Raw genomic sequence first — 20,550 nt, 5'->3', positions numbered from 1 at the left:
CACTGACACAGACAGACTCACATGCTCTTTGTTCAGCTTGTTGTTTCCTTATGAATCGATTTTATATACTTCCATTAACTTCCATTATATGGTTATCCCACATGATTAGCAGGGCATCTTACAGTCATGGTATCAAATAAGTAGATCCCTGTAAAATTACTAATAAAGCCTCTTGAATAGAAGTGTGTGAAGCTGTATTGCCAAGTTTTACAACTGATGAAGTATGTAATCAAAGCTCCAAATGATGTGAAATACAAAATTTTATTGGACCAAAAAAATGTGTTTTTTAAATCGAAAGGCTGCCAGCACCCGAAGGGTCAAAAGAAGTTAACAAACCTAAATCTGATCAATTTCAACAGGTAATTCTGTCATTGAAGTGCATGTATCTAATTTCAGAATGACTGTGTGAATATATTATTTGTCGGAAAGATCTCCAAAAAGAACGTTAGAGCAAGACAACAGTTTGCCAATGAAAATACAAGGAAAGAGCTTCTGGAGCTTCACACGGTGCAATTCCTCATATGTGTACATGTACTTGGTCAATAAAACTGATTCTGATTCTGAAGACCAGACTTTTTGGAATGATATTCTCTTGATAGATGAATCAAAGTTCATCAAAAAAGTAATACGACACATTTTCAAACACACATCAGATGTAAAAGATCATAAGTACTTGAGGTATGTCCTAGTTGACCAATGAATCCAATGAATATTTTAGCATTTTTAAATCATCAATAATTTGTAATTGAAACAAACAGGAAAAAAACTGCAATATTAAGTCTTCACGATTGGTCAAACTTTCACCAAGTCATGATGTCTAGGCAAAGAAGGCAATACTGTCTTCTGATGGCAAAGCTGCTATCATGTTTTTTGCAAAAATGATTTCTGATGAAAAAAGTTTTTCCTTAGTTTACATGTGCTTTTTGTTAACATATATCCATGGAAGGGCAGGATGGTCCCAGGACAGAGCCATACTGTTAAATTTAAGTTAATACAGGTCAAAATAAACAATAATGAAAGCGTATACATGCATTATAAGTGACTAAAGAGATCTATAATTATTAGTCACCAGGGGTCTATTAGAGGTTTGTGAAAGCAACATGTGTGTATGTGCTTGCATGTCAGGGCACTGTGACTGACTTATGTAGAGCAGGTGCTGCCACACCAGACTGACACATTAAAGTATTGCTACACTGTGTCGGGATTCACAAGGACTGCCTCATCTTCTGCTGTGAGAATCAGTGCAAGTGATCACACAGTGACATTGGTCAGGAACTTAAGGCTACGCACTGTGACACACACGACTCCTCTGGTGTCATTTGTTTTGACATTGATGGTAAGCTGAGGTTTTTCCTCTGAGCCTTTGCTGTCTCTTGTCTTCTGGTTAAAAAGAGTAAACATGTGATTATGCTCAAGATGATTCACCTGAACACACCAGTGGTTAGACTCTTTTCATTTCCAAGTTGTTCAGACTCTGTCACCACATTAAAACTTAGTGGTTATCTGTAAGTGTATTTTTTTTTTAATTTGCAAAGTTAATATATGAAAATGAGAATTTCCCCTCCAGCCAGTCTTTATTGCTTATTATGTTAAAAATTGTTTATTGTCTTTTTGTCTCTTTTAATTGTTTCATTAGTCTTTGTTTTCTTTGGACATTTTAGATTATCTTGCCTTTGGATTTTATCAGTAAACTTGGTCAGTCTGCTCCTGCCTTTCAGCATCTTTGTTGCTTTTTCCAGACGTCATTGTCTCAACACTTGGGTCTACTGAAGAAATAATCAGCAACAAAGCACAAAACTCCAAAATGTTCTTTGGCTATTAAACTTGGAAGCACTTTTTTTAAGTTAATCACTGTCATAGACTGTATTATTGGACCTTATGTTTACGCTTGTTGCTCTGGGACACATTTCTTATTTTATTGAGACCTGTACAATTTTAACAAGCTATTCCATGCTCTGGTGTAGTTGGACAAAAAATGTATCCAACCATCTGTGTAAATGACCGCAGTAAGCTGAGAAAAATCGGCTGCACTGAAAAGAGAAAAGTGGGATTTTCTAGAAGTAGTCACAAACTCTGCTTGTTATTGTAAGAGAATTTTAACATATTGTGGAAAGAATGACGAACACAATCATATATTTGCATTCTTTCAGCACTTTTTATTCCCAGTTGCTGCTCCTTAAACCCTCGGCTGCAGCTTTTCAGCTGCCAGCCACACATATACAACAACAAAGCTTCTTAGGTCCCAGCACGTTTAATAGGGGAGGTGTGATGAGCTGATCAAGCTCAGGTGTGTCCACCTCCCCCGCAGCCGCGCCACAAACCACGCCCCTCCACACATATCATTGTAATCGACTAGTAATATAAAATATTTATTATAGCTTCTTTAATTAGGATTGATTAGCAAATAACTAGCCCCACACCTTTAATGTTAACTTGCTAATCAATACTGGCCAAAGATATTATACGGTAGCTCAATATTACACCCACCATACAATGGGCACTTTCTGTTTGTGTCAATATCTTGAAGTCTGCCTGTACATTCCTTCAGGACAATGTAATTTTCCAGGTCATTTCAGTTTCATTCTTTGTCTTTAATGCTGTCATAAAATCAGCTTCTATCCTTTTTTCCCATATGTCTCATTTCGTAGATTAAGTTGGAACTTAGTGATAAGGGTCACTGGCAGTGTAAACATATCCTCCTGGGTAGACACCTACACACACGCGCGCACACACTCTGTAGTCAGTAATTGCCTTGCCCTTTTAGCAATGCATTATCACAGGTAATATTTGTGGAAGGAACTAAGGTATGTTAGCTTCCCCAAACAAACCTACATTCTCCATCAAGTGCACACAGAGTAAGCTATTGGCTACTATGTTTGCTCAGCGAACAGAGAAGGGTTGAGTGCAAAGATGTTTATACAGCTTTCATTGACTCTGTGTGAATGATAAAGAGACAACAGAGAGACGGGCGAGTAAGCTGGAGAAATGAGTTCTAGTCATTCAGTGACTGGAATGACACACACACACACACGCACACCTTCATATACGTCACTACCAAGAACTTATCTGTAGTATCTCACACACACCTTCAGACACCAAGCTACTTTTTGCACAGTACTCAGTGTTTTGCACATTTCCATTGCACTGTCTTGTGTCTGTATCGTCTTGTCTTGTTTTTGCAATTTTTGCACACTGCACAGTATTGATAGGATTTTGTTAAGGATTTTTACAAACCAAACACAAATGTCCTTGATTTATGTGTAAAGTTTATTTACACATATAGAGATTTATATTTGAGAGGTGACTGAGAAATTAATTAGCACACATTACAATCAACTACATTCCAATTCCTACACCTGGAAAATAAAACACTTCCTTCAAGATTAATTTCGTACCTTCCAGGCAGTCGTTTGTTTCACTTCAAGCAAAGAAAAAAAGAAAATTAATCAAAAACCTGCATAAAGTGTTACATCTTTATTTATTTATTATATTCTCTCAAAGCTGTGTCATAATGCAGCAGACTCATTACATTTGATTTTTTATGGATTTCACACTTTGCACTGACAACTAATGTTTGATTGTATTTTTCACTTCTTATGTTTCAGTGGCATTGTGTTACATTTACCTTACTCACCTCAGTGTGAGTTCAACAGAGTAATTCAAGCTGGACACAAAAGGCACACGGCATAATAAATAAGTGGTGGGGTTTGACAACTGATATCTGTCAAATTAGTTATATTTCAGTAATATGTAATATCGCTCTGCTTTCACAAAATCCTCCTTAATATAAAAATGTGAAATGTGGATTGTTCATTTCATTTCTGTGCAACATTATCCACAATGAGCCTTATTAGAAAACAAATCTACCCCAAACCAAGAGTCCTTCATCAATGCTAGTCCACATCTAGGCTCTTTTTGGCACATTGTTGTTTTACAAATCAAGTTCAAAGTATTAGGTGTTTATAAAAGTGACATTCCACATTGAAGTTGCTCTGATCAGTGAACAAACTTGAAGATCTTAGTCCACCAAATCTTCATTGTCACCAAAAGATCCTGAACCACAAGTTACTGACAGTTCCTATGTGGGACGGCTTTCAGAGGAAATCCTTTTGAGTTCCATCTCTGCTGAATTGAAAAATCTGTGGACTGGATTTCTCCCCTAGCCTGTCACAGAGTGACGCTGAAAAACTAATTCAGGCATTTATTAATGCTAGGCTGTACCACCATTCATTATTATGCAAATGCACTAAAAACTCCCTGAAAAGCCTTAAATTACACTCAAAATGCTGCAGTGAGAATGTTGACAAACTGGAAAGAGGGAGCATATTTATCCCATATTGGTTTCTCTTCACTGGTTCTCTGTTAAATCAAGATTAATATTTTCAATCCCTCTAAGTAGAATGGGAGGCAGAGCCTTCAGCTTTCAGGCCCTCTTCTGTGGTACCAGTTTGGTTTTAAGAGACAGACACCATCTCTACTTTTCACGATAAAAAGCTTTGCTTTTTGCTAAAGCATATAGTTCAGGCTGGATCAGGTGACACTAAGCCATCCTAAAGCTGCAATAGGTTGCTGGGGGGCTTCCCACGATGCAGTGAGTGTTTCTTCTTCACTTGCCTCTTTTTATTCTCTGTTTATACACCACATTGCATTTAATAAACAGTTATTATTAATTATTAATCTCTGGTTTTCCTTCACAGTGTGTCTGTTGTCCTCTCTCCTCAGACCCACATGACTCATCATGGCAGATGGCTCCCCCTCCCTGAGCCTGGTTCTGCTGGAGGTTTCTTCCTGTTAAAAAGTTGTTTTTCCTCCCCACTGTCGCCAGGTGCTTGCTCGGGGGTCATCTGATAGTTGGGGTTTTCTCTGTATTATTGTAAGAAACAAAAAACTAACAAAGAAAAACAAAAGTCACAATAAAACACTGAGTAGCCATGCACCTAGTTTTGCACCATGTCTCACAATAAGATATAACATTTATATCAGAAATTCAACAGTGTTGTCCTTAAGGTGCAAACCACAAGAGTACAGTTTAGAGAATCATGTGAATAGAATACATTCTAGAAGAACAAACAAAGCAAAGAGTTCTTTTCCTTGACAAGCAAGCTCCTTTTCCCCTCCTAAACGCTACTTCACATTCCCCTTTGTCTTTGCAGATGCAACCAGCGGGATCAGTAAGGCCTGAAAGTCTCTCTTAAGCATGCTGGTAATGTTCTTGTCAGAAAGCTCATTTAGCCCAGTAGGTCCACAATGTGTGAAAGTGCTACAAGCATTTGAGCCCCACTCCATGTCTCATCCATGACATTTTTGACTTAATTCTCTTCACTCCCATGTGCATGGCCTCTTAATTGGTACGATAATGACTGCAAACCAACTGCTCTGTAGAGAGGACGATCAATAAGTGCTATAGATCTATATGAGGAAGTTCTCCACTCAAGCTTATCTATTGAATTTAAACCCTCTCTTGCTTTCAGTAAATCCTGTCCACTCTGTTTTGGACAAGTAACAAGGCTCATAGAAACCTTTTTAAAGCACTTTGAGTGGTTAGGAAGAACGTAAATGTAACTCTAGTCCATATTTCCACTAGAAGATCATTTTATTTAAGAATAAAATAATTATGAGGGTAAATGCACTGTGATGGCCAAACCCGTGGCCACACTCTAAATTCGGTAACTTTTGTATTTTCATTCTTCATTTGAACATAGTAATACATTTTAGTTGCCAATAATTTCATTGATTGGTTTGGATACATTTGTTCTATTTGTAAGCGCGCACATTTAGTTTACTTATGTATTCATACTACTTCATTTCTTTGCTTTCTGACTAACCTTTGTCTTTTTATTTCTTACCTGCCATCATCCCTGGGAGTTGCTGGACAAAAGATGGCAGCCAGGGTTTGAAACCATTAAATATGAAGAAGATAATTGGACCACACCACCACTTCCTGCTGAAGGGGGAATGTCCATCCATCCATCCATCTTCATCCGCTTTGTCCGGGGCCGGGTCGCGGGGGCAGCAGCCTAAGCAAAGAGGCCCAGACCTCCCTCTCCCCAGCCACCTCCTCCAGCTTATCCGGGGGAATACCAAGGCGTTCCCAGGCCAGCCGAGAGATATAATCTCTCCAGCGTGTCCTGGGTCTGCCCCGGGGCCTCCTCCCGGTGGGACATGCATGGAACTCCTCACCCAGGAGGCGCCCAGGGGGCATCCTTGTCAGATGCCCGAACCACCTCAGCTGGCTCCTTTCGATGTGGAGCAGCAGCTGCTCTACTCTGAGCCCCTCCCGGATGGCCGAACTTCTCACCCTATCTCTAAGGGAGAGGCCAGCCACCCTTCGGAGGAAGCTCATTTCTGCCGCTTGTATCCGCGATCTCGTTCTTTCGGTCACTACCCACAGCTCGTGGCCATAGGTGAGGGTAGGGACGTAGATCGACCGGTAAATTGAGAGCTTCGCTTTTACACTCAGCTCCCTCTTCACCACGACGGACCGGTGCAGCGTCCGCATTACTGCAGCTGCAGCCCCAATCCGTCTGTCAATCTCCGGCTCCCTTCTCCCATCACTCGCGAACAAGACCCCGAGATACTTGAACTCCTCCACTTGGGGCAGGAACTCATCCCCGACCCGGAGTGGGCACTCCACCTTTTTCCGGCTGAGAACCATGGCCTCAGATTTGGAGGTGCTGATCCTCATTCCCGCTGCTTCACACTCGGCTGCGAACCGTTCCAGTGCGAGCTGGAGGCCCTCACCCGATGAAGCCAACAGAACCACATCATCTGCAAAAATCAGAGATGAGATTCTGAGGCCACCAAAGCGAAAGCCCTCCGCCACTTGGCTGCGCCTAGAAATCCTGTCCATAAAAATTATGAACAGAACCGGAGACAAAGGGCAGCCCTGGCGGAGCCCATCACCCACCGGGAACGAGTCCGACTTATTGCCGGCAATGCGAACCAAGCTCTTGCAACGGTTGTATAGGGATCGAATGGCCCGTAGCAATGGGCCAGACACCCCATACTCCCGCAACACCTCCCACAGGACACCCCGAGGGACACGGTCGAATGCCTTCTCCAAGTCCACAAAACACACGTAGACTGGTTGGGCAAACTCCCATGCACCGTCAAGTATCCTGGAGAGGATAAAGAGCTGGTCCAGTGTTCCGCGACCAGGACGAAAACCGCATTGTTCCTCCTGTATCCGAGGTTCGACTAACGGACGAACTCTCCTTTCCAGCACCCTGGCATAGACTTTCCCAGGGAGGCTGAGGAGTGTGATCCCCCTGTAGTTGGAACACACCCTCCGGTCCCCTTTCTTAAAGATGGGGACCACCACCCCGGTCTGCCAGTCCACAGGTACTGCCCCTGATCTCCACGCAACATTGCAGAGGCGTGTCAACCAGGACAGCCCTACAACGTCCAGAGCCTTCAGGAACTCGGGGCGGACCTCATCAACACCAGGGGCTCTGCCACCAAGGAGTTGTTTAACTGCCTCAGTGACCTCGCCCCCGGATATTGGCGGGTCATTCCCCTCATCCCCAGACTCTGCTTCCTCCTCGGAAGACGTGTCAATGGGATTAAGGAGGTCCTCGAAGTATTCCTTCCACCGCCTGACAATTTTCTCAGTCGACGTCAGCAGCGCTCCGCCAGCACTATACACAGTGCAGGTAGAGCACCGCTTTCCCCTCCTGAGACGTCTGACGGTTTGCCAGAATCTCTTCGAGGCAGTCCGAAAGTCTTTTTCCATGGCCTCTCCGAACTCCTCCCACACCCGAGTTTTTGCTTCAGCCACTGCCCAAGCCGCATTCCGCTTAGCCTGTCGATACCTGTCGGCTGCCTCCGAAGTCCCACAGGCTAACCAAGCCCGATAGGACTCCTTCTTCAGCCTGGTGGCTCCCTTCACCTCTGGTGTCCACCATTTAGTTCGGGGATTACCACCACGGCAGGCACCAACCACCTTGCGGCCGCAGCTCAATGCAGCAGCTTCGGCAATGGAGACGCTGAACATGGTCCATTCGGACTCAATGTCCCCAGTCTCCCTCGGAATGCTGTTGAAGCTCTGCCGGAGGTGTGCGTTGAAGATCTCGCGGACTGGGGCCTCTGCTAGACGTTCCCAGCACACCCTCACTACGCGTTTAGGTGCACCAGGTCTGTCCAGCGTCCTCCCCCGCCACCTGATCCAACTCACCACCAGGTGGTGATCAGTTGACAGCTCAGCCCCTCTCTTTACCCGAGTGTCCAGAACATATGGTCGCAGGTCTGGTGATACGATTACAAAATCGATCATCGACCTACGGCCTAGAGCGTCCTGGTGCCACGTGCACTTATGGACACTCTTATGTTCGAACAGGGTGTTCGTTATGGCCAAACTGTGATTAGCACAGAAGTCCAATAACAAAGCACCGCTCGGGTTCAGATCAGGGAGGCCGTTCCTCCCAATCACGCCCCTCCAGGTCTCGCTGTCGTTACCCACGTGAGCATTGAAGTCTCCCAGTAGGAGAGGTGGAGCACCCTCCAGCACCCCCCCCCCCCCCCCCCCCCCCCAGGGACTCTAAGAAGGCTGGGTACTCTGAACTGCCACTCGGCGCATAAGCGCAGATGACAGTCAGGACCCGTTCCCCGACCCTAAGGCGCAGGGAACAAACCCTCTCGTCCACCGGGAAAAACCCCAACGTACCGGCAGCAAGCCGAGGGGATATTAGGATACCCACCCCAGCCCGCTGCCTCTCACAAGGGGCAACTCCAGACTGAGACAGAGTCCAGCCCCTCTCCAGGAGACTGGTTCCAGAGCCCAAGCCATGTGTAGAGGTGAGCCCGACTATATCTAGCCGGTACCTCTCAACCTCACGCACTAACTCAGGCTCCTTCCCCACCAGAGAGGTGACATTCCATGTCCCTATTGCCAGTCTTGGCAGCCGGGGGTCAGTCCGCCAGTGCCTCTGCTCCTGGCCGCCACACGGTACACAATCCACCCGACCCCTATGGCGCCTCCTGCGGGTGGTGGGCCTGCGGGAGGATGGGCCCATGTTTCCTCTTCGGGCTGTGCCCGGCCGGGCCCCATGGACTAAGGCCCGGCCACCAGACGCTCGCCCTCGGGCACCCTCCCCGGGCCTGGCTCCAGGGCGGGGTCCCGGTAACCCTATCCCGGGCAGGGTAAACTGTTTCCTCGGTGTCCTTTTCATAAGGGTCTTATGAATCGCTCTTTGTCTGGTCCCTCACCCAGGGCCAATTTGCCATGGGAGACCCTACCAGGGGGCAAAAGCCCCCAGACAACATAGCCCCTGGGATCCCTGGGACACACAAACCCCTCCACCACGATAAGGTAGCGATTCAAGGAGGGGACCCAAGGGGGAATGTGTGTTTTCTTTACTTTAAAAACAAAGTATTTGTATTTAATTAAATATTTGAGTTTAGGGTTTAATGGGGTTTTTTGATTTTCTTCTTTAGTGTTTAGTTTATTAACAAACTAGATTGTACTGCATCGTTTGTGATTTATGATTGTGTTTTGTTTGTTACCCCTCATGTGTCACAATGGTCTGATCAGCCATTATATATACCCTTGTATGTCATTTCATGTTTAGGTCAATTATGTATGTTTGGGCAGTCATTTGGTTTGTTAAGGTTGCAGTCTTTGCCTGAGTTCAGTTTTGTTTCTTTGACCTCTTTTATGAGCTCAACATTTATTAGTCTTGTAAATATAATTTTTGGGGGTTAAATAAATGGAAACTATATTTTTCTAATAATTCCTGGGCTCCTCCTGTTTTTCAACTCGGTCCATCACATGCACATTATTTGCTTGTGCTGATATTAGGAAAGAAATAAGAGTGACCAAAGCAATACCTTTATAAAAATATAAATATATATATAAATGTTTTTATTTGGGTATCTGGCTGAAAAGTTAAGTTGATCAGTTGTACTAAGAACTGAGAAAATTAAAATTACTATTAATATTCACTAAAATCTATTATTGAAAAAATCTGTTAAATCTAGTTTTCAGGTCCCTTGAAGTCTCTGGCTATTTTTTTTTTTTAACCTGGCAAAACATCCTGACATTTGGTCAGTAAAAGCTCCACAATCCAAACCAAATGGCACAGACAAAGTACTACCACGAAACACAGAATCAGTGACACCAATGTCAGTAAATCTGGCCTAAAAATTGAGAACTCAACTAAACCGATTATTATGTGTCACATTCTGCAAATGGCAGAAATACCACTTGTCACCTATAGCTGTTACCTTGGGTGGCTGTGGATCAGGTGGAGCAGGTCATTTACTGATTAGATGTTTGGTTGTTCAATTCTTGGCTGCTTGAGTCTGCCTGCTAAAGTACAGGCAAGATACTGATCCATATTCCATATGTGGCTTTTGTGAATGTATGTGTGTAAATATAAAGCGTGTTCCATAATTTTACCTCTGTTGGTTCAACACTCAAATTGTCTGAGAAAAAAATAATTATTTTTCTTTCTTTAAATAGACCGTTTCACTGAATTAGCCACAGGTAACAAAACAAACTGAAGGCTCATGCATTGTGTTTGACATTACAGTTTTTCTGTTAAATGTTTTTGTGCTTTGTTGTTAGAAATATAGAAACCCTGCCTCTAAGCCTGAATGTTTGTTATCACTTGTTGGATATTAAGAGATTTAATACACATAAGAATATTTAAGCACATTTCACAACACGTGACTGTGAACTTCAGCTGTTTTACACAGAAATAAAATGCCTCTAGCGTTCTACTAAAACCTGCTACAGAGAATTTCTTTCTAATCGAAATCTTCAAACTCCACTTGTGAAGGCCTAACCTCACTACTGGCTGTGCAGCTTATTCCATGTTTGAATATTTCTTTTTGTTTTTTCCTCTCCGTGGTTATTGCAACGGTCTCAAATAAATGAATTCAAATGTTAAAAAAGTACAGAAGTGATGGATTAACCAGTGAGGAGACAATGACCAACTGTTTAATGAACTACATGCAAACATGTCAGATGTAAAGATGAAGCAGGTCTTCAACCAGGAAAAGAAAACAAAGCAGCAACTCAGGCCTGCAGCAAAACATGGATTTCATCAATAAAACGGGAAAAATTCACAGGGGAGTGAAGGCGATGGGGGAGAGGGCTGTGGGTATGCATGACACGTAAAGCCATATCGTTCAGGTGCTCATACGTCACAGCTTTGGACTACTGGGAACCTGCGTCATCACGCTTCTTTATTGACGCTGGCACAACTACTTTACGGTGAAATGACTTTTTGTCCGTCTGTCTGTCCGTCAGCCTCACAGTTGCTCACGTGGCTCCGCCTGGTGGCAGAAATCGCAACAGTTTGAGTCACAGAGTGAAAGCATTCCGAGCAGACTGACGTGCAACGAAACACAATAAACGTTTTTAGCTAAACTTCAGACACAGTGGTGTGCACGTGGTTAATCTCCACAGATCAGCCAAAACACAAAGATTTCAGTTTGACTGGGAATATGTATTCCATAACCCAGAGTTGATTCACTGCTGCCCCGAATACACGGAAACCTCAGCCAGCAAGAACGAATCACTTTGTTTGGACAACTACTGGTTTCCATTTGGACATGTTGGATCATATTTGACTGATTTCTCGTGAGATACATATCGAATGTAACAGGTTGCTTTACTGGATAGTTGAGCCAGGACTTCTGGTGGCCAGATAAGCCCAGTCTGGGTTATGCAGAGCTTTGAGTAAACAGATGGAAACTCACTAAACATTCTTTTTTTTTTCTTTTTGCACTGATGCAGCTTTTGAGTGTCATGGCCCAAAATGTCATCAGAAACACAAGACTGACTGCGTGACCGACTCCTTAGTAATGTCTCATCATCATCATCACCATCGCTATCTGACTCATTCGGCCTCTACTCCCACCCGTCTCCCTCACACACTCACGCGGTGTAACCCCTCCCTTCTCCGCTGCTGCTAAACTGTATAAATAACCTCTGTCGGAGTTTGGAAGCAAGGTACAGCGACCTGCAGAGTGAAAACAAGACACCGAGGAGGAGAGAGAGTAAACCCTCTGCTGCTGCGAGAGACCACCTGTGGCTGCCACGTCTACCTGTAACCTCCAAAGTCTTCTCAAAGTAAGTCTCCACACTTCTCACACAACCCGTGCTTTAACTTTCTTTGACTCCAATAGGGATTTGTTGATTTGTTTATATACCGGTAAATAAATAAATCAAAATAATCGCAACTTTGCTGAGCAAAACGTACTTAAAATAAAAGGTTTCTTCTGCTCGCTTGCCTTTAAGCGTTAATTGGTGTCCAGTAGCTTGGCTGAGGTGACATCTGGAGCGCGTTCAGTACCACGGACAGCTCAGCCTAGTTTTACCACACAACACATGCCATCGATTTGCCTCAGGATCCACATCTGTTTCGTCTAAAAAGTATTTTTTTTTTAAAAAGCAGAACTTCAATATAACCGATTACAGCAGAAATGTGCGCAAAGGTCACTGTTGCTGAACTTGATCAGATCTGCTCTAAATTCTGAAGATCAGCTTTATAAGACCTGCTGAAGGAAGGAAAAGGACTTAGAACAAAATCTAGTGGCCTCAGTTGCTATTTTTTTTTTAAATAATATTTTATATTTTTCAAATGAATAAATACATAAAAGGAGGATATACGTTTTTCTTATTTATTTATTGAAGCAACTCCGACTTTAATCTATAATTCACCCCATGCAATTATTTAGAAAAGGACTGGAAAATACAGCAAATAAGCAAATAAATAAATAGCCGGGCTGCAGGGTGCGAGTGGGGGTAGAGAGCAGAGGTTTCTGGCACACTTTCATCTGCTCCCACACATGCACGGAGAATAGGAAACGGTCTGGAGAGGTTCACACTCCAGCAACATAGTACTCATGGTAGGTGAAGGCCACATTCACATAATACAGTTATTCTACCAAGAGTCTTGGTGGAGATTTACTGCTGCAAATGGAAAATGCGAAAAAAGTCGCAAAACGCAAATAAATAAATAAATAAATAAACAAACAAATAAATGAAATGCTACAATAATATTTTATTTTAAGGATTTCACAAAATATTGCGGTTCTTTTTTGTTTTTAAGTTGTTGGTTAGACAAGATTTACATACAGAGTTTTAAAAGACAATTAGATTGTAGACTGCTAGTTCTGGCCTGATTAAATAGTGTGGGTGTGCGATCCGCTGCTAAATGTGGCACAGCATATAGACCAAAACACCCAGAAGGTAAATCCTGAAGCAGCTGGTGCAGCTTGTCAGATGTGAGCGTCTGTTAGTTTCATGGTTTTCTGTAAGTCTGAATGGAAAAAAAAAAGAAATTCAATTTAGATCTCTTTTTTAAAATTCAATTAATTGTGAAACAAATTAAACAGTGAAATGGCCAAACTAATGCAAGTGATAATTAAGCTCCTTACTGCCATTTTCAACAGCCTCTGGACATTTCCACCGCAGACTCCACAGTCAGACAGAGGACAGAGGGATTTTTTTTTATGCTTTATGTTAGTTGTGCAAATTTACGAGTTTGCAGTTTTTAAATCTGTGCAGACCTGGTATGGAGCAAACCAGTGACTTCTGGGGAAAATGAACATGCAGTTACTTTATCTGACTGTTAATCCAGACATACACAGATTTATAGTTTGTTGTTGTAAAAAAAAATACTTGTTTAGTTATCAACAAGAAGTTACAGCAAGATTTCTCTCTTTGTTGAAAGGCTTTAATCCAGGATTCTAATTAATAATTGTAACAGCAGGAGCAGATTTGGTAATGGTATGATGTGATAATGAAATAATCGTCATAAAGCTGATACACTTCAGTGGAAATCCAGTTCCTCACACAGCATGCTAGTTATTATTATTATTAATGCAAATTAAACCTTTCTGTAAACTCCATTAAACCCACAGCCTCCGTGAAGATGCGTGAAATCAGTTTCCTCCTCTAGAGACAAATCCATTTTCTTCATCTTCTTTCAAAAGACAACAACTTTCAGGGAAGAGCTGACAAAAAATCAATCACAGCCCAAAGCCCTAAAAAACATTAAAGGTATATATTGACTTGTTTAACCGCTTTACACACCTCCATTTACTCATCAGCCTGAGCAGATATTACAGATGAAAACAGATGACATTTGCACCCCTCAGGAGAGGTATGGTACGGGTCGAAGGTTTTGTCATTAGACAGGAAAGGGCAATAGCCTTTATTAGACTCAAAGCATCTTTTTTTAATGTATTTATTTATTTGTAAGATTTCATTTAGGATTTATTTATTATTTCCTTCTTTTTTGTTATTTTTCATTATGAATCAATGGGAAATTAGACTTCAACAGTGGTTAGATTTCCATAGCATTTATGTGCCTTGTTACAGATGGTTGTGATACTGAAACCTTGGACAGTGCTGGTGGCCTTAGTGCTGTGTGTGCTGGTCTGTCTGGGAACACTGGCTGATGCCTACCCCCCCAAACCCGAGAACCCAGGAGAGGATGCTCCTCCTGAAGAGCTGGCCAAATACTACACTGCCCTGAGACACTACATCAATCTGATCACCAGGCAGAGGTATGACCACACACACATACACGAGTGTGTGCCCAACAGGCACCGCTGTTCAGGACAGCCTTGAAATGAATGTGGTCCTCAAATGACATTTAGATTTGGTACCATGAGAAAATGACTGAACTTGAAGGAAAATGGTGATTTCCAAACAAATAAAGAAACCATTTTCATCTCCTGCATTAAATTTCAATAAGGATATCAAGGTAAATTTAACAAGGTAAAAAACAAGAAAAAAAGATACAGCACAATCTGCTTCATCACCAATGAAATGACGTGTGCCATATTTGAAAATGTGGAACGAAAAAACAAAAAAGCTTGAATTAATTTTTTTGTTCAGTTTTCTTCCACCAAAAAATCCTGCAAGGCAGGGCACCAATATGAATATTTAATGGTCCCACACTAATAACCTTTCCCAAGTCTTTAAGTATTGTTTTTAATGTTGTGGATGATCCACATGAAGCTGGGCATGAAGAAAGTATGTGAGTTAAATCACTCATAAACAGCCCTTGAAAAATCCCCTCAAAATTAATGACCCTGAGCCAACTGTAGGTGTTAAGCTAAATGTGTTAGTGGGGAACTTGAGCCTTTTCTTGCTTCTTTCCTGCCGATCTTACTTTAGTCCAGACTTCATTTTATCTTCCTTGAGTCATTAAAGCAAGCTGGTTCATACATAAGCCTGGAGCTCTGTCAATGTGTGATGTACACCCTCTTCCTCCCCAACACTTCACACAATGAGATTATAGATTAGATTACTGTCCACTCTCCGAAACCTCCAGGCCTCGAAATGAGCGGGACCAGAGCAATAAAATCGGCGCAGACCGACCCAAGAAAGAAGCCCAAATTCAGTTAGCAGGGCCCAAGCTAAAGCCTGCTGCTCTCAGGTATAAAGATCACCAGTATGGAATTGTCAGAGGGTGTTTCATCATTGGAAACAGTCACACTCGGGAGCTATCTGTTCTCATTCATGAAAGTCAAATAGGCCATTGGTATTTAAATACATCCAGTGCTATAGAAAGTTTTTGCATTTCACTAGAGAGGTGCACATTATGGTTTTCACAGTGGGTGTGAGTGTTTGTTAGGTTTAGACACACTAGATACAACTGATAGATCTATGAGGTGTAACCACAAATGAACAAAAGAAAACAAAAGTAAAATTTGCATAGTTATTATATCATATGTGCTATATTGTGACAATGTTAATATTTAAATATTGCATTTATCAGTTACCATCACATGTAGCCACGCTTTTCAGTGTAAGTAACATTTCTTACTACTCCAAATTATATGGAAAATTATACACAAATACATCAAAAATACCAAAACTAACAAAGACACGTTCATCCCCAACTGGCTCAAACATTTCACAGAAAGCTGTTTTAACACATGAAGGACTGTGAAGATGTTAAAGAGGATGGATTTTAATTCTGGTGACTTTTGTCTTTTTTTTCTTTTTTACAAATATCCATACAACTAATCAATTAAAAATTAATTCAAAAGAACACTCAATCCTTAGATTGAGCTTTAGATTTAAATTAAGGTCCCACAATTGTAGGAATTGCAGGCGTGAGCCTGTGAACCTGCTTGATCATTTCAGTGCAGCACTAACAGAAAATGTTGAAAGTATAATATTATTACATTTCCTTAAGTAAGAAATCCGAGCATTTCTTTCACCACTGGGGAGAAGAAGACACAAAAGGACACATTAAGGCTAAAGAAAAAAATATTGGTAGATTGGTAGGAAGATTGAGGTATCAACCAGCGGTGAAAACATTTTATATCCTGATATGTTGCCAGCTGTGTGACAGCTGAAACAGTACATGTGCGCTTCTTGATTGCTTACCTGCAGGGAAGCACACACTGAGGAAGTAACGGAGCATAAGATTGGGTGCTGAGGTCATAGGGGAGGTGGAACAGATGTTTGATGGGAAAACAGAAGAACTGCAGGCCGCTCTGCGGGACCTGAGATGATTGTTTCGCACACATAAACACACACACACACACACACATTACCAAGTAAATTTTCAGTTAAACGGCTCTGTGATTTTACATTTGCAAGCTCTTTTGGAACCCTGGTTTCCCATCAAGGGAATGATAAAAACCCAGCCAGACTTGGAAATGACAGCCTCGTACACACATTAAAACAAACACACACTCTTGAATTTGAATCTGACTGTGACATTAAAGCATTAGCAGCAAACAAAAGGGAACAGCTTGGAAAGGTAGAGGTAAGAGAAGACAGGTGACAGACTGACGGACAAGTGTGATGCACCAGAACCAAAAGTCCAAAAGTCATGTGTTTGTTGTGAGAGGAATAAATGTGGTCACTGGTTTGAATCAGGATGCTGCACACTGCTGATGATTTCGAAAGGAAGGACACAATCACAGACAGAAACCTGCCAACAATAAGAAAAAAACCAAAAAAAAAAACCTGATTAACACAAAGTGTCCAAAGTGACGGCATGACAAGCACATCTCAAAAAAACAAATATAGTACCAACAAAAGCAAACAACATACAAACAACCTAACAAAGTCTTAGGGAACAGACACTTAACACACACCAGGGAACAGGATAACAAACCCCAGGCAAACTGAATCAAACACTAACAAGGGTGAGGAAAAAAAGGAAATAACTTTCAAAATAAAACAGGAAATTGTAAGGTTGATTAAGAATGAACTCTAAACTCTAAGCGGTGCAGAAAATCACAAAGAGAACTTTCAAAAGCGCAGTGGAAGAGAAAATTTAGAGACAGACAATTGAAACTGTGTTGTCATAAAGACAGTGTCGTGGAGATGTGCAAAAGTCTTGACTTCTCATTTTTAAAAAGTATTTTTCTACACAAATGGAAAATAGGTGCAGCGTTTTATTAAAATGTGTACATACATACATGAGAATGCATTGTATAAAGCTACATTTTAACAAGCTTGAAAGTCAAAATTTGGTATGGCCAACTTTATTCTATAACACAGATTGCTGTAGACATTCACAGTTTTACCTCTCGTGAGCTCTTCTGTGCATACTCATACAGAACTTTCAAATTTGGTTTATCACTCTAGAAGACCTACTGGCACTGGTTGATAATTTGGGCTACCTTTGTCCCCATTTCCCTTCCTTAAGCATGGTTTCCTGACAGCCACCGTTTCATTGAGACCATTTCTAATGCTTCAGCAAACAGTAGATGGATCATGCATCTCACAGGTCTTCATTGGATGTTTTTCTATTTCTTAAGATCATGAAAGCACACTTTCATGTTTAGCTGTCTGTATATTTTTTGGCCTGTCACTGCTTTGTTATTTTCTTCACTTATCCAGTTTCCAAAGACTTTTAAGCACGTGGGGCACATTATATCCAGTTTTCCGTTAATAACTCTTTCTTTCGGAATCACTTTTTTTGGAGCAGCTATTGGTGAAACAATGTTATCTTTGGCATTATTCATAGATCCAACTAAAGAAATGGAAACATATATGTTTATGCAACAGAATGCTAGTAACAAAGTACCTAAAGATACTATTCAAACTGTTTTGATAAAACTAATCCAACCCTTGAATTGTGTGACTTGAATCATCCTTGAATCATTGATGGGTCAGTGTTGGTTGTCTTCACAAGACATGAAAGAAAGAAACAAAAAAAACTCCTCTGTAAACATTCACTTACACATAAATGAATGAAAAGCAGTCAATGGCCAAAGGAAAACTTCAGAAATATTTCAGAAAGCCTGGAGAACTCTTATTCATGACCACATATATAGAAATGTGGGGTGACTTAAGACCTTTGGACCACCTACAATATTAAATATACCATATAACAGTTACAGGAGCGGCATGGTCATGAAAACTCATGCTATGAAGTTCCCAGTGCTCATATTCTGCTGATGTTTACGTCAGATGATTGTTGGTACTTTAGTGTACTTTTACACATTATGCGCCTCAGGATTTGACAGCTCCAATCTAACTTATGGGTGCTGTGATTTCTAAATGCATACACTTTGCAATGATACCACTTACAGTTGACTGTGGAATAGCTAGGAGGGAAGAAATTTCATGAACTGACAATGGTGACATCCTATCACAGTAACAGCAGAATGACTTATTAGTTGTTTGTAAAGGCAAACTGCATGGCTACAGGCTTGATTTTATAAACCAGTGGCAAGGGGACTAAAACCACAGTGCGGCACAATGTATTAGTGTATATACAGATATACAGTGTATATCTCAACAAAAGACGTGCGTGTTTCATCAGTAGCCAAATGAGGTTAAACTTATTATGGTTTCTAAGTCATGAGTAAATGGACTGATTCTTATATAGCACTTTTCTACTCTCCCAGAGTACTCAAAGGACTATATACAACAACCTCATTCACACCCACTCATACAAGCACTTCTAAACTCAAGAGCAAACTAACCAACATTCACACACATTCACACTCCGATGAACGCATCAGAGGGCAACTTGGGGTTAGTATCTTGCCCGAGGATAATTGGCATGCAGACTGGGGAAGCCAAGGATCAAACCACCAACCTTCCAGTCAGTAATTGATCTGCTCAACCACCTGAGCCACAGCCAACTCAGTGATTTTCAGCCTGTACGAACAGCTGTATATTTTTTCCTGTGGCTCTAGAGATTAAATTTTATCTTGTGTCAGATAAATAATCCCTACAATAATATAGAGGATGTGTGCAGTCATGAAAGATGTATGCTGTAGAATCATTCCACCTGAATGCAATCGTGTGCTACAAAAGGCAGGAGAAAAGACTAAACACCTTATCTGCAGATCTCATTTCATATCAAGCTTTGAGGGGCGTGTGTTTTCATATTTGTAACTAAATTCTTGAAAATCTGTTAAAAAACGTGGATTATTATGTATTATATAGAGACCTCTGTAGCAACCACCAATGTGGCATTCATGGTTGTATCATGGGTAATTTAGGATCCAGTCTTATAGAAGGATTAAAGGTCAGTGTATAAGGGATCCTTGCTGCTTCTATTTTGACTCTATACCAATGAGCTGCACTTTGTGTGACTGATTTACAATAAAAGCAAATCTGTTTTTGTAAAGGAGAGTGAAACAGCAGCATTAGGAAGTGTTTGGATCAGCAGTCGTTTTGAGAACAGAAAATGCACTGTGGTGGTCTGAGTCGAGGGGGAGAATGGTGAACCTTTCCACTAACAATGATTATTAAACAACAGAAACATTTACAGAGGCAAACTGTCATGAATATCTATTTTTCCAAAATAATGCCAACATTAAAGCATAAAGACTGAGCTTTAACTTCATGAAAATGATCACAATTGCAATTTACAATAAAAAAAAATGTCTTCTTCACTCTCAGGTATGGAAAGCGTTCAGCTCAGGAGGACGTGGTCGCAGAGCTGCTGTTTGGTGGCGATAACAACAGAGACCAGAGATCAAGGTAAAGATCCTCAAATGTAAAAACTGAAGATGTCACATGAACTTAAAGAATTTACACTCTTCTCTCATTGGCACATTATTTCCTCTCTCTGTCTTTCAACAGATATGATGACTCTTACATGTGGTGATTCTCCTCCCTCCTCATCGGACATTCCCTCCGGGTACATCCCAGAATGCACCTGGAGGGGCCGACATGTGCCTCTTCTTCCCTGTACTCTAAACCCAACAAAAGAGCATCTCTGACGGATCACAACCTCCCTCTGTTTCTCCTGTTGTTGTTTCACATCTCTGTCACTCCAACAAAACTGTACATAATTTATTATTAAAATAAAATATATATGTATATGAAATCACAGAAGGTGGAACTGTGTCTGTGTGTGTGCGTGTGAGCTTTGGTGTCCTTCGACTGTCCATCAGACTGGAGGAGATTCTTGTTTTGCTGTTTGTATTGTGAAAAGTAACATCATAATATGTGAATCAAATGTTTTCTGTGAGAATAAAAGTTCCCAAGGACTCATGATCTTTTCTTTTGTGGCCTTTTATGTTCATTTATAACTCCGTATTTTAATTCTACCCGCTACTATAGCTTTGCCTGATTCAGAGTTCAACAGACTTCTTATTGAT

At 41.4% G+C, this 20,550-nt stretch overlaps 1 protein-coding gene across 1 annotated transcript; it reads left to right on the top strand.

Moving 5' to 3' along the window:
• Window positions 1–11,961: 11,961 nt before the first annotated feature.
• pyya (peptide YYa) lies at window positions 11,962–20,433 on the top strand. Its single transcript, XM_080905596.1, has 4 exons — window positions 11,962–12,076; window positions 14,333–14,520; window positions 19,847–19,927; window positions 20,030–20,433. The coding sequence occupies exons 2-4, from the start codon at window positions 14,333–14,335 to the stop codon at window positions 20,052–20,054; spliced, it is 294 nt and encodes a 97-aa protein (XP_080761722.1). The 5' UTR covers window positions 11,962–12,076; the 3' UTR covers window positions 20,055–20,433.
• The last annotated feature ends 117 nt before the right edge of the window (window positions 20,434–20,550 follow it).

This window comes from Rhamphochromis sp. 'chilingali', assembly GCF_963969265.1.
Source record: "Rhamphochromis sp. 'chilingali' genome assembly, chromosome: 15".
Lineage (NCBI taxonomy): Eukaryota > Metazoa > Chordata > Actinopteri > Cichliformes > Cichlidae > Rhamphochromis > Rhamphochromis sp. 'chilingali'.
Note: the sequence above shows the minus strand (reverse complement) of the source record. Positions and strands in the feature narration are given on the sequence as shown.

Coding starts and splice junctions, on each gene's coding strand:
- pyya (XM_080905596.1), top strand. CDS start 14,333: ATGGTTGTGATACTGAAACCTTGGACAGTGCTGGTGGCCTTAGTGCTG. Junction 14,521..19,846: donor AATCTGATCACCAGGCAGAG/GTATGACCACAC, acceptor CTTCACTCTCAG/GTATGGAAAGCGTTCAGCTC. Junction 19,928..20,029: donor AACAGAGACCAGAGATCAAG/GTAAAGATCCTC, acceptor GTCTTTCAACAG/ATATGATGACTCTTACATGT.